Source organism: Carex rostrata, unplaced genomic scaffold (genome assembly GCF_964058835.1).
Source record: "Carex rostrata unplaced genomic scaffold, lpCarRost1.2 SCAFFOLD_49, whole genome shotgun sequence".
Lineage (NCBI taxonomy): Eukaryota > Viridiplantae > Streptophyta > Magnoliopsida > Poales > Cyperaceae > Carex > Carex rostrata.
In genome coordinates, this window is record NW_027601184.1 from 112501 (window position 1) to 127500 (window position 15000).

General features: G+C 32.6%; 1 protein-coding gene and 1 non-coding gene across 2 annotated transcripts; one reads left to right on the forward strand and one right to left on the reverse strand.

Annotated features, from left to right (window-relative positions):
* The first annotated feature begins 4834 nt into the window (after positions 1–4834).
* On the forward strand, positions 4835–4914 carry TRNAL-UAG (transfer RNA leucine (anticodon UAG)). Its single transcript has one exon. It is a non-coding gene; the product is annotated as a tRNA-Leu (tRNA).
* Positions 4915–6874: 1960 nt separating this feature from the next.
* LOC144549728 (NADH-plastoquinone oxidoreductase subunit) lies at positions 6875–8311 on the reverse strand. Its single transcript, XM_078298466.1, is given in 2 exon segments — positions 6875–7152; positions 7155–8311. Coding segments are annotated over 2 exon segments (603 nt in total). The 5' UTR covers positions 7624–8311; the 3' UTR covers positions 6875–7018.
* Positions 8312–15000: the final 6689 nt, after the last annotated feature.

Genomic DNA, 15000 nt, shown 5'->3' on the forward strand with positions numbered 1-15000 from the left:
TATTAGAATGTACCCTTCTATCCAAATCCAATTTGCATCGATAAAATAAATCCAAATTCCAGTAGTAGATGAATAATTGCAAATTTGTGTGTGTACGAGATTAGAATAACTTCAAAATAACTGACATAATTTTGTATTTTTCCTGATCAGAAAAATACATGAAAAAGAAAGGAGGTAGAAAAATTTTAGGATTTATGGTTAAAGAAGAAAAAGAAGAAAACAGGGGTTCTGTTGAATTTCAAGTATTCAGTTTCACCAATAAGATACGGAGACTTGCTTCACATTTGGAATTACACAAAAAAGATTTTTCATCGGAAAGAGGTCTACGAAGACTTTTGGGAAAACGTCGACGTTTGCTGGCTTATTTGGCAAAGAAAAATAGAGTACGTTATAAGAAATTAATTGGTCAGTTGAATATTCGGGAGCAGTAATTTAATCGTTCAAATTTTTTTCTTATTTTATTATTTTTTTAGTAGTCTTATAGTAGTCTTAGATTTTTCATTTTGATGAGCCTCGCTTTGAGGAATTCATGGAATAATCCATTTTCATGGAATAATGAATTAAGGAAGAAAGGATATGAGTCTACCGCTTACAAGAAAAGATCTCATGATAGTCAATATGGGCCCTCAACACCCATCAATGCATGGTGTTCTTCGACTGATCGTTACTCTCGATGGTGAGGATGTTATTGATTGTGAACCCATATTAGGCTATTTACACAGAGGAATGGAAAAAATCGCGGAAAACCGAACTATTATACAATACTTATGAGAAAGGATATAGAGAGATTGTAGAAAGGGATAGGATAGTTATTTTGACAAGAGGCTTGTTGTAAATTCCTTAACTTAAGAAAGAAAAAAGAATAAAAACACGGATACATAACATAAAAAAAAGAATAAATAAGACGAGATTCGCCCTCCCCCTACATATTTAATTTCTTCTCCTATACAAAAACTAGCAAGACCCACTCCATTGGTAATTCCATCAATAACACCCTTGTCAAAAAACTCCGTTAGTTCGGTTAACCCTCTTATACCGAGGGTAAAGACCCTAGTATAGAAAATATCTATATAACCACGATTATATGACCAACTGTATATATATTTTTTTACTTGCTCAAAAAATTCTTTTTTCGGATTTCCTTTGTAAAAAGAGTTTATTAAATCCAAATTCTGAAAAAAAGAATAAGCGGATCCATAGAAGATATATGCTATGAATAAACCAAAGATAGCTAGACTTACAGAAGAAATTGCATTACTAATAAATTCATATGAATTTATAAAAGAATTAGAACTTTCCTGGGTAAAGTTTATTGAGGGAGTTAACCACTTTGATAATATGGTTAACTCTGCTATTCCATTATCCATCCCTCCATTATCAAAAGAGATTCCTATGAATCCAATGAACAAAGTGAAAAGCAGTAATATAAGAAGAGGAAATAACATAGTATTTCCCGTTTCATGCGGATAGGCAAAAGTGTTTTTAGCCCCAAAAGACGTAGTAAAGGATCCTATCCTATTTCTTGTATTACCTTGAATTTTTGGTATATTTTGTGAAAAAAAAGAAACTCCACTCTTCGTTGTTGATAAAACGAAATCCCTATTCACTCCTTTGGGTATCCTTTTTCCCCATAAGGATATTGAATACAAGGAACTCTCTTTAGTGCTACTGTAATTTTGAAAATGAACACGCAAATATCCATCAAATGTAAGTAAATATATCCGAAACATATAAAAGGCAGTTAATCCTGCAGTAAAGGAGGCTATTATTCCAAAAAAGGGCGAATACAACCAACTATTACTAAGGATTTCATCTTTGGACCAGAAGCAAGCAAGAGGTGGAATACCACAAAGAGAAAGTGTACCCCATAAAAAAGTAGTTCTTGTAATTGGAATGTATTTTCTTAAACCGCCCATAAGAACCATATTCTGACTTTTATCTGGTGAATATCCAACAAGAGGTTCCATTGAATGAATAATGGATCCGGATCCCAAGAACAATAAAGCTTTTGAATAAGCATGAGTGATCAAATGGAATAAAGCAGCTTGATAAGAACCTATACCTAGAGCTAACATCATATAACCCAATTGAGACATTGTAGAATAGGCTAAGCTTCTTTTGATATCTCTCTGAGCAAGAGCTAAAGTAGCTCCTAAGAAGAGTGTTATTGTACCTACTAAAGAAATAAAACTCATTATAAAAGGTAAAGATATGAAAAGAGGAAGAAGTCGAGCTAGAAGAAAAATTCCCGCAGCAACCATAGTTGCTGCGTGTATAAGAGCCGAAATAGGAGTGGGTCCTTCCATAGCATCGGGTAACCATACGTGAAGAGGGAATTGTGCGGATTTCGCAACTGCACCAAGGAATAATAAAAAAGCACACAAAGTAGTAAGTAAAGAGTTAATTCCATCATTAGGAATCCAGTTATTAGCTATTTTGAACAAATCCCTAAACTCTAAACTACCTGTTATCCAAAAAAAACCTAAAATTCCTAATAATAGACCAAAATCCCCTACACGATTAGTTACAAAAGCTTTTTGACAAGCACTCGCTGCGATTGGTCGTGTAAACCAAAAGCCTATCAATAAATAAGAACACATTCCCACGAGTTCCCAAAAAAAATAAATTTGTATCAAATTGGAACTAGTAACCAATCCCAACATGGAAGTATTGAAAAAACTTATATAAACAAAAAATCTCAAATATCCTTCATCGTGAGACATATAACCATCACTATAAATAAGAACCAGGATTCCTACAGTAGTAATTAGTATTAACATAATAGAAGTAAGTGGGTCAATCAAGTATCCAAATTCTAAAGAAAAATCATTATTGACGGTCCAAGACCATAGATATTGATAGATAGAACTTCCATTTATTTGTTGAATAGACAGTTGAACTGAGAATACCATAGCTATACTTAAGAGTAAAACACTAGGAAAAGCCCATATGCGACGAAGATTTTTTGTTGCTGTCGGAATAAGAATAAGGCCAAATCCCATTGACATAATAACTGGAAGTGGGAGAAGAGGGATTACCCATGCATATTGATATGTATGTTCCATAAGAAAAGAAATTGCAATTTTTACTTGCAATTTTTACTTCAATTTTTCTATAAAATTGTTTCCGATTCACCAAACCAATTCTTATCTCTTTCTGAAAGAATAAATAAAAAGAATAAGAAAAAATACTGGAATTCTTAATTTTTCCAAAATTTATCTCATTGAAATAATCCAAAATTAAGAATGGGTTTATTTGGTTAAATTCAAAAAGTTAATCAAATAACTTCGTTACCTAGTTATTACCTAAATAAGGATATTTATAAAAATAAAAAAAAAAGGTTGAATCATTTTACTTTCTATTCATTTTTATATTTATTTAAAACAAAGATGAAACAGCTCTCTTGTTCCATAACTGAAACTGATTGAGTGAATTCCAATGAAAACCTATGTTTATAAGAAATTATCGAATAGTCCTTACTTCATATAGAACTAAAATCCTAATGACTATAATTACCTAAGTTTTAGAATGTCTTATTTAAGAGACTCAGTATTTTTTATTTTGATTGGAATTCCTTTCCTTTATGGAATACCATTCTGAACTTAATTAACTATTTGAATTTTCCCTTCTTTTTATCCCCCGTCTTATCTTATATGGGGGATAGGCTTCCGTACCATATATCTATATATGGAGTATACTTGATATATAAATAGATATAAATAGATATAAATAGATTTAAATGGGAAACCCTTCTATATATTCTATATTATTAAAACAAAGTCTAAAATATATACAGAAAAAATGTTAAAAAATTCTTGTCTTATCTGCATTAGACAAAATGAAGTAAAAAATAATTCAGAATTTCAGTATCTTTCAGTATCTAAGTATAAATACTAAGAAAAAGAAGAAAGAAGGATTGATTTGCAGCAATAGATGTCTTTCACATACAACTAGAAAAAAGTAATTTCCTTTTTGAATGGCAGTTCCAAAAAAACGTACTTCAATGTCAAAAAAGCGTATTCGTAAAAATATTTGGAAGAAAAAGACTTATTTTTCCATAGTACAATCTTATTCTTTAGTAAAATCAAGATCATTTTCCAGCGGCAATGAGCATCCAAAACCAAAGGGTTTTTCTGGGCAACAAACAAACAAATAATAAGGTTTTGGAATAATTGGAATTCTTTTTTGAATGTACTTTTATGTCTCGAATTACTCGGTACAATATTCTTAGAACAAACCCCTCTGAAATATACAATAAAAAAAAGTTTTGTTTGGTATACTGTGTGCTAAGTATTCTTTTCCTATCAATGAGCTTTTCATAATAGAATCCTCATATTTTATTATGAGGATTCTATTATGAAAATTATGAAAAGTGGAGTATTCTTACAATAGGACTTACAACTTCCACCTATCTTATCCAAAATCATAAGGTTAGTAAATCCTATTAATAAGAGCATAAAGACTTTCATTCTAGAAATTTTTCAAAAATCCAAAAAGCCTTTTCTATATTATCCATTTTAATTTCATCATTAAATAGAAACCCTTTTGGATTTTTTTCATTGTATTGAAAGAATTTTCAAAATTTAAACGAGAAATTAATTAGACAAAATTAGTTCTATAATTGCAACTTAGAAAAAAGAAGTTCCAACTCTTTCAAGCAGTGTTTCTATTGGGCAAAGCAAGAGTTTATTGTAAAAAAATGGAAACGATACTACCAAACGAAGTCTATTTTAATGAAGACTCTAATGTTCCTAAATTTTATCGACTTTCCCAATATCGACGATTCGCGAGATAATAGCTATTATTCTTTTAAGTTACCTATTATTTGAAGTTAGCCGCCATGGTGAAATTGGTAGACACGCTGCTCTTAGGAAGCAGTGCTCAAGCATCTCGGTTCGAATCCGAGTGGCGGCATTCTCGAAAAAGAATACAATAGATTAGAAATCAATTTGAAATTTACAATTTTGTAATGGGACCTTCCCCTTATGCTATTTGCAACTTTAGAACATATACTAACTCATATCTCTTTCTCAACGATTTCAATTGTGATTACGATTCATTTGATAACCTTATTAGTTCGTGAACTTAGGGGATTACGTGATTCGTCAGAAAAAGGAATGATAGTTACTTTTTTCTCTATAACAGGATTCTTAGTTTCTCGTTGGGCTTCTTCGGGACATTTTCCATTAAGTAATTTATATGAGTCATTGATCTTCCTTTCATGGGCTCTGTATATTCTTCATACCATTCCTAAAATACAGAACTCTAAAAATGATTTAAGCACAATAACTACGCCAAGTACTGTTTTAACGCAAGGCTTTGCCACGTCGGGTCTTTTAACTGAAATGCATCAATCCACAATACTAGTACCTGCTCTACAATCTCAGTGGTTAATGATGCATGTCAGTATGATGTTATTAAGCTATGCAACTCTTTTGTGCGGATCCTTATTATCTGCCGCTATTCTAATCATTAGATTTCGAAATAATTTCCATTTCTTTTCTAAAAAGAAAAAAAATGTTTTAAATAAAACATTTTTTTTTAGTGAGATTGAATATTTCTATGCAAAAAGAAGTGCTTTAAAAAGCACCTCTGTCCCTTCATTTCCAAATTATTACAAATATCAATTAACGGAGCGTTTGGATTCTTGGAGTTATCGTGTCATTAGCCTAGGATTTACCCTTTTAACCATAGGTATTCTTTGTGGAGCAGTATGGGCTAATGAGGCGTGGGGATCCTACTGGAATTGGGATCCTAAGGAAACTTGGGCATTTATTACTTGGACCATATTTGCAATCTATTTACATAGTAGAACAAATCCAAATTGGAAGGGTACGAATTCTGCACTTATAGCTTCGATAGGATTTCTTATAATTTGGATTTGTTATTTTGGTATCAATCTATTAGGAATAGGTTTACATAGTTATGGTTCGTTTACATTAACACCTAAATGATTACATAAAATAAAACCTTCATGAAATGAACGTTTTTACTTTTATATTTTATTTGAGAACCCCTTGAACGCCTTCTCAAAGGGTTCTCAAAAATTCGAGATAGATCTAATTCTACTTTTTTACTTATTTCTGCATTAATAGAGCAAACTAGTAAAAAAAAACAAACCTATTTAGGATAATAATTGGATAAGAGAGCCTCTACCCTGTCAACGGATAGGGAGAGAACAAAATCTGGATAAATACCAATTCCTATTACTGGTAAAAAGATACAGATTAAAATAAAGAGTTCTCGTGGTCCAGAATCCGCAAAATTTGCGTTTGGAACATTAAATAGCTTGTATCCATAGAACATCTGGCGTAACATAGATAATAAATAAATAGGAGTTAATATCATTCCAATTGCGATTACAAAAGTAATTAGTGTTTTTGGCATTAACAGAAATTTTGGACTAGTAATTAGTCCAAAAAATACTACTAATTCTGCAACAAAACCACTCATTCCTGGTAAGGCAAGAGAAGCCATTGAAAAGCTACTAAACATGGTAAAAATTTTAGGCATTGGGATGGATATCCCCCCCAGTTCTTCGAGATAAACAAGACGCATTCTATCAGAAGCGGTTCCTGCCAAGAAAAAAAGTGTAGCACCAATAAATCCATGGGATAATATTTGTAAAATAGCTCCATTGAGTCCAATGTTGGTTATGGAACCAATTCCTATAATTATGAAACCCATGTGAGATACAGAGGAATAAGCTATTCTTTTTTTGAAATTTCGTTGACCAAGAGAAGTTGAAGCTGCATAGATTATTTGGATCGCTCCTATTATTACCAACCAGGGCGAAAATAGATAATGAGCATGAGGTAACAATTCCATGTTGATCCGAATCAATCCATATGCTCCCATCTTTAATAATATTCCCGCTAAAAGCATACATGTACTATAATGTGCTTCCCCATGGGTATCTGGTAACCAGGTATGTAGGGGTATAATCGGCAATTTGACAGCATAAGCAATAAGGAAGCCAAAATATAAAAGTATTTCCAAGGTTGCAGGGTATGATTGATTAATTAATCTTTCCAAATCTAATCCTGGTTCGTTGGAACCATATAAGCCCATACCCAGAACTCCGATTAAGAAAAAAATGGAACCGCCTGCAGTATACAAAATAAACTTTGTAGCTGAATATAGACGCCTCTTTCCCCCCCACATGGATAAAAGTAAGTAAACAGGAATTAATTCTAACTCCCACATGATAAAAAAAAGTAAAAGGTCTCGCGAAGAAAATAATCCTATTTGACCACTATACATTGCGAGCATCAGGAAATAGAATAATCGCGAATTTCGGGTAATTGGCCAAGCTGCTAAAGTAGCTAAAGTAGTGATAAATCCTGTCAATAAAATAGATCCTAATGAAAGTCCATCGATTCCCAATCTCCAGTGGAAATCGAAGACATCTATCCATTTATAATCCTCCTTTAATTGGATTAAGGGATCCTCCAGTTGGAAATGATAACAGAACGCATAAGTCATTAGAAGGAATTCTAATAAACAAATAGATATAGTATACCACCTAACGATTTTGTTTCCCTTATGAGGTAAAAAGAAAATTAATGAACCTGCAAATATCGGCAAAACAACAAGTATTGTTAACCAAGGAAAATAACTCATGATAAAGTGATAAAGACAAGATACGTTTTGACCAGAAAAGCCCGTGCTCGATTATTTCGAGCACAGGCTTCTTCGGTAAAGAGGAATCAGACGATTCGAGTGAAGTTTTTTGTAACGTATCAATAAGATAGAGCCATGCTACGGGTTGTTTCAGGCCCTAAATAAACGCGGACACTTAAAAAATCTGTCGGGCAGGCAGATTCACATCTCTTACAACCCACACAATCTTCGGTTCTCGGCGCGGAAGCAATTTGCTTGGCTTTACATCCATCCCAGGGTATCATTTCTAATACATCTGTTGGACAAGCTCGTACACATTGAGTGCATCCTATACATGTATCGTAAATTTTTACGGAATGTGACATTGGATCTATAAATTTTTCTTTTCAACATAAAATTTTTCAATCTGGTAAAAATGAAATTAGTACTATATGAGTCATATGTATTGTAGACACCAGACGAAGCGATGGTTTATCCAAACTTCAAAAATAATAATCTATTTTTTAATCCGTTTGTGAGAAAGCGTGAAAAGAGCCAAGAGACTTGAATTTTGGACTTCAACAATAAGAATTTTACGAATTGTACAGACGAATTCGAATTAGCCAATAAATTGGCTATCGTCTTTTCAATATAAATTATTGCAATATTCAAATTGCAATATCAATGAATTACAAAAATTCATTTAAGTGAAAAAGAATACTATGCAATAACCTACTAAAATAAATGGATATTCTCAAATAATACTAACAAAATAGTATGGATTTTTATTTATTTTAATATGTGCGCCTTTGTTTAGAGGATTCTATGTCTAATTATTCAATAAATTAGATTGATTGATACGAGTGGATTTCCTATTACGATGGATGGAAGAAAGAATGGATAGTCCAATAGCGGCTTCAGCAGCCGCAAGGGCTATAACAAAAATTGCGAAAATATCTCCTTTTAATTGGCGACTATCAAATAGATCAGAAAATGTTACGAGATTTAGATTAATTGAATTCAGTATAAGTTCAAGACATATTAGAGCTCTAACCATGTTTCGGCTTGTGATCAATCCATAGATACCAATCGAAAATAAATAGACACTCAAAAAAAGTACATGCTCAAACATCATTAAATAACTCCTTATCAATCTCGATTCATTTCAATATGAGGGCAAGAATTGAACCGATTCAATTAATTACAATAGAACAATTACACAACAAAAGAGAAAAGAAAGGAGGTATTTGTTGGCAGTAGATAGTAGATGGGTTTTACTAAATCAAAATTATGATTCTTTAGTTATTTATTTTAGACTTGCAATTCTTATAATTTGTACTTTTTCTAAGTTTTCTTATTGCCGAGCCATAGTAATTGCACCTATTAAAGAAACTAGAAGAATTATGGAAATGAGTTCAAACGGAAGATAAAAATCGGTTGCTAAATGAATCCCAATTTGTTGAACATTATTTATGAGACCCTGTTCTACTATTTGGTTTGATCTTGTAGTCCAAAGAATTCCATACCATGACGTATCTGGGATAGTAGTCATTAGTGAAAAAACAATAGTTATACAAACGAGTGAAGTGAACCCATCTCCAATAGTCCAATAATTCTTATCTTTAGACCATTCTGAGCCATTTACGAACATTACAGCGAATATGATCAAGACATTTATGGCTCCCACATAAATAAGAAGTTGTGCGACAGCTACAAAGTAGGAATTTAATAAAAAATAGAATAAGGATATACAAACAAGAACTAATCCCAGCGAAAAGGCAGAATAAATGGGGTTGGTAAGTAATACTACTCCTAGACCCCCTAGTAGAAGAACAAATCCCCCAAATAACATAAGAATCTCATGTATTGGTCCAGGTAAATCCATTATGGATAAAAAGAAATTAATAGTATAAAATTTTTCATGAACTAACTAAAACTAAAGGATTCAAGGAAGGAAAAAGGGACTAGGGTATTTTTTTGTGTATAAGCTGTATAGTTAGAAATTAGATTATATCATGAAAATCTAGTTTAAAATAATAAATAATTTCCAATAAGCAGTAGTTATTCGTTTTTCTTTATAGTTTAATAAAGAATTATTAGATTTTTATAACAAAAAGAAAAAATCAAAGTTTAGTAATCAGTAATCGTTCTTGAATTCGAAGATTTTTCTTCGTTTATTTTACTTTCAGACGAATTCCTAATTGTTTGAATTGTGTAATCTCCCATTATGGAGATTGGTAACCGACTTAAAGCAATTTGATTGTAATTCAATTCATGACGATCATAGGTAGAAAGTTCATATTCTTCAGTCATTGATAAACAGCTTGTTGGACAGTACTCAACACAATTGCCACAAAATATACAAACTCCGAAATCAATACTATAATTAAGCAATTGTTTTCTTTTAATATCCTTTTCAAATCTCCAATCCACAACGGGTAGATCTATCGGACATACGCGAACACATACTTCACAAGCAATACATTTATCAAATTCAAAGTGGATTCGCCCTCGGAAACGCTCTGGTGTAATTGATTTTTCGTAAGGGTAGTGAATCGTTATAGGTAAACGATTTGTGTGGGATAAGGTAGTTATGAAACTTTGACCTATGTACCTTGTAGCACGTATTGTTTGTTGACCATAACTCATGAACCCAGTTACCATAGGGAACATATTCATTCTAAATATCTATGAAAAAGATATGTTTCTTTCTCTTGTTTGAGAGAGCTTTTGTGTTGAAAATATTCTTACTATTATTGTATTATCTTATTTAGAGTGAAACAAGTTGAAAAGATGTTGTTAATAAGAGATTGCCCAGGGAAATAGGTAAAAGAAATTTCCATCCAAGATTTAATAACTGATCCATTCTCATCCTCGGTAAAGTCCATCTTATTGTGATAGAAATGAAGAGAAATAAATAAGCTTTAGTTAATGTAATAAATATACCCATTGTCATTTCCAAAATTCCAACTGCTTTATTCATTTGGAAAAAATCAAAAAAGGATATATAGGGAATAGATAAATCCCACCCGCCTAAGTAGAGAACTGTTACAAATAAAGAAGAAACTAATAAATTTAGGTAAGAAACAAGATAAAATAAACCATATTTGATACCGGAATATTCGGTTTGGTAACCTGCTACTAATTCTTCCTCCGCTTCTGGTAAATCAAAGGGTAATCTTTCACATTCTGCCAAAGAAGAAATTAAAAAAACCAGAAAACCTATAGGCTGACGCCAAATATTCCATCCAAAAAAACCATATTTTGACTGTGCTTCAACTATATCAACTGTACTTGAACTGTTAGATAATCATAGTCGATGATAACATCACAGTTCCCACCGCTATTTCAAAACCGTACATGAAACCTTAGCTTCATACGGCTTCTCTATGATCAGAAAAAGGAAAGGACTTTTTTGTTCCGGTATTAGCCCCTGGGGCGTAGATAGAATAGAATTAGGTAAAATAAAATAGATTGGAAAGTCCTAAATTAGACCAAAGGAATTCCGTCTGCTAGAATAAGAAAAAGCGCTTCCGAATTGATCTCATCCTTTATAAATGCAAATTTTTCTTTGTTCAGTAATAACTTAATCTTGGAATAAAACACTTGTTACTTGTTATAGGAATTCAATTAATAAATGGAAAGAGTTGGATATTAGTTCATGAGCAATTCTGTATGAATATGGATAGAGGAAGGAAATAATGAAAATTTTTTCTAGTGCACTCCATATCTTTTTTCCTATTCTTCTTTCCCGGGGGAGGGGGTATTTAAAAAGAAAAAATGGATAAAGGGTTAATTCGTTCTTGATAGCCATTTCCTTAACAAGTGAATGGGAACATACTCTGGATCGGAATCCGAAGAAAGTACTACTTGATAATTTCTACAAATTTCAAGTCCTTATTATGATTCCTTTTATGGGGAAAAATCTCTAATGTCTTAGATTTCCCATTACTAATCCTTTATGTACTTTAGTGTTCCTAACCCTTCACTAACTTTTGGTGGATTCTTCTTATGGATTATAAGTTATAGTAATAACTAGGAGTATTCTAGTAATGGAATTCCATATCGTGAATCCCTTATTTTTGCCCGCTTCAAGATATGATGACTAATTAAAAAACCTTGGGGTAAAGAGTTTACACTGCTTATGTTTACTTCCACTTTTTTCTTGTACGTAGGAAATGAGATTTTTTCTTTTTACTACAAATTTATAAGCTGTTTTGTTTCACTCATATAGCTATCTAGTTTAACTTACCAACCCAAATACTGAATAAGAAAAGGAATATAAATAGTTAATGGATTTTATAGGAAAAAGATACTATTTTAACGAATCACACGTAGAGATATTGCTAACACACAAAAAGTTAATGGTATTTCATAACTAATGGATTGAGCAGCAGCTCGTAGACCGCCTGAAAAAGAATATTTATTATTTGAGCTATATCCTGCCATAAGAAGACCAATAGGAGCAATACTTGAAATGGCAATCCATAAAAAAACACCAATACTAAGATCGGCTAAAACAAAATGGTATCCCAAAGGGATAACTAAAAAACTTAATAAAACTGATATGACTGCTATAGAGGGTCCAATGCTAAATAAAGAAATATCTCCTCGGGATGGCAGGATATCTTCTTTAAAAAGTAGCTTAGTCCCATCTGCTATAGCTTGAAGCAGGCCTAGGGGGCCAGCATATTCAGGACCAATACGTTGTTGTATCGACGCAGATATTTCTCTTTCTAACCACACAATTACGAGTACCTCTATTGTTATTCCCAAAAGGAGAGTCAAAATGGGTAGAATCGATATCAGTCCATAGACTTCTTTTAATAATTCCGATTTCGAAAAAGAATTGATAGTTTCTACCTCTACCCTATCTATTATCATTTCAACGATCAACTTCCCCCATAATGATATCTATACTACCTAATATCGTCATGATATCAGCCAATTTCATTTTTTTAACTAGCTGAGGAAGAATTTGCAAATTAATAAAACCGGGGGGACGAATTTTCCATCTCCAGGGGAAAAGGCTATCATCTCCTACTAGATAAATCCCTAATTCACCTTTTGGGGCTTCCACTCTTACATAAAGCTCTTGCTTTGATAATTCAAAATTGGGTGAAGGTTTTTTACCAAGAAATTTATATTCAAAATCATTCCATTCGGAATTATTTTCTTTCTTAAAGCGTCGGACTTCTAAATTCTCATAAGGTCCTCCAGGAATTTTTTCTACAGCTTGTTGAATTATTTTGATGGATTCCCTCATTTCACCAACTCGTACTAAATAACGAGCTAACGAATCCCCTTCTTTTTGCCATTGGACTTTCCAATCAAATTGGTTGTAAGACTCATAAGGATCTACTTTACGAAGATCCCATTGTATTCCAGAAGCTCGTAACATCGGTCCCGATAAGCCCCAATTTACTGCTTCTTCTCCGCTAATAAAACCTACTCCTTCAACTCGCTCTAAAAAAATTGGATTCTGTGTAATAAGTTGTTGATATTCAACAACCCCGCGTAAAAAATAATCACAGAAATCTAAACATTTATCGATCCATCCATAAGGTAGATCGGCGGCTACTCCTCCGATGCGAAAGTAATTGTGCATCATTCGCATACCTGTAGCAGCTTCAAATAGATCATATATTAATTCTCTCTCTCTAAAAATATAGAAAAAAGGAGTCTGTGCGCCGAGATCCGCCATAAAAGGTCCAAGCCATAGCAAGTGAGAAGCTATACGGCTTAACTCTAACATAATTACCCTAATATAGCTGGCTCTTTGTGGTATTTGAATATTCTCCAAGAATTCTGGTGCATTTACTGTTATTGCTTCTGTAAACATAGTAGCTAAATAATCCCACCGTGTTACATAGGGTAAGTATTGTATAATAGTTCGGTTTTCCGCGATTTTTTCCATTCCTCTGTGTAAATAGCCTAATATGGGTTCACAATCAATAACATCCTCACCATCGAGAGTAACGATCAGTCGAAGAACACCATGCATTGATGGGTGTTGAGGGCCCATATTGACTATCATGAGATCTTTTCTTGTAAGCGGTAGACTCATATCCTTTCTTCCTTAATTCATTATTCCATGAAAATGGATTATTCCATGAATTCCTCAAAGCGAGGCTCATCAAAATGAAAAATCTAAGACTACTATAAGACTACTAAAAAAATAATAAAATAAGAAAAAAATTTGAACGATTAAATTACTGCTCCCGAATATTCAACTGACCAATTAATTTCTTATAACGTACTCTATTTTTCTTTGCCAAATAAGCCAGCAAACGTCGACGTTTTCCCAAAAGTCTTCGTAGACCTCTTTCCGATGAAAAATCTTTTTTGTGTAATTCCAAATGTGAAGCAAGTCTCCGTATCTTATTGGTGAAACTGAATACTTGAAATTCAACAGAACCCCTGTTTTCTTCTTTTTCTTCTTTAACCATAAATCCTAAAATTTTTCTACCTCCTTTCTTTTTCATGTATTTTTCTGATCAGGAAAAATACAAAATTATGTCAGTTATTTTGAAGTTATTCTAATCTCGTACACACACAAATTTGCAATTATTCATCTACTACTGGAATTTGGATTTATTTTATCGATGCAAATTGGATTTGGATAGAAGGGTACATTCTAATATTTTAGATAGAAGAAATGTTTCTTCTATCTAAAATATTAGAAAGAATTTTGCTGATTTATTTATTGCTATATGCAATTTATGGAATTGATACACCATTTAATTGATATCATTTAGCAAAATGAAACACAGCATATGCATCCATCTTTCGGCTCGAGAATTTCACGGGATAGAGATATGGTATAAGAAATAGGCTATTAAGTAACTCTAAATGAATTGTGGATACATCTGTATCCTTAACATACTGAAACGATTGCCATTATTCGTATCAAACCAATAGCGATTCATACAAGCTAAATCTTCTAATCAATGGTGGGCCAATAATGAATTTTTTTGCATATGTATTAAGACGCTTGGCCTGATTTCGAAATTGTCCAGAGTTTTATATGTTGTTTTCATTGCAAAATGATGGGTCTCCTTCCGTAACTTTCCAATTACGAGTACGAGAATTGAAAGACATGAAAATTCTCAATTCTCTACGGCGTCTAGTAGATAGATAGAATATTTTCAGGAACAAGAAAATCAGAAGAATCTTTCTCTCTATTCACTATCATTCCGCGTCTTCGACTTCTATTAGTTTCTTTTCTTCTTTAATGCAATAGCTATAGTTTGATATAAGAATCCATTTCTCAAAGTAATGGAAACCATTCTCTTATAGGAAATGGTTCGAAAATCGCTATTGCACCTTTTAGGTATCGTGAAAAGTGATACCTGTGAAGATCGTGCATTTCAGTCAAATTCAGATCCGTTTTTCGAG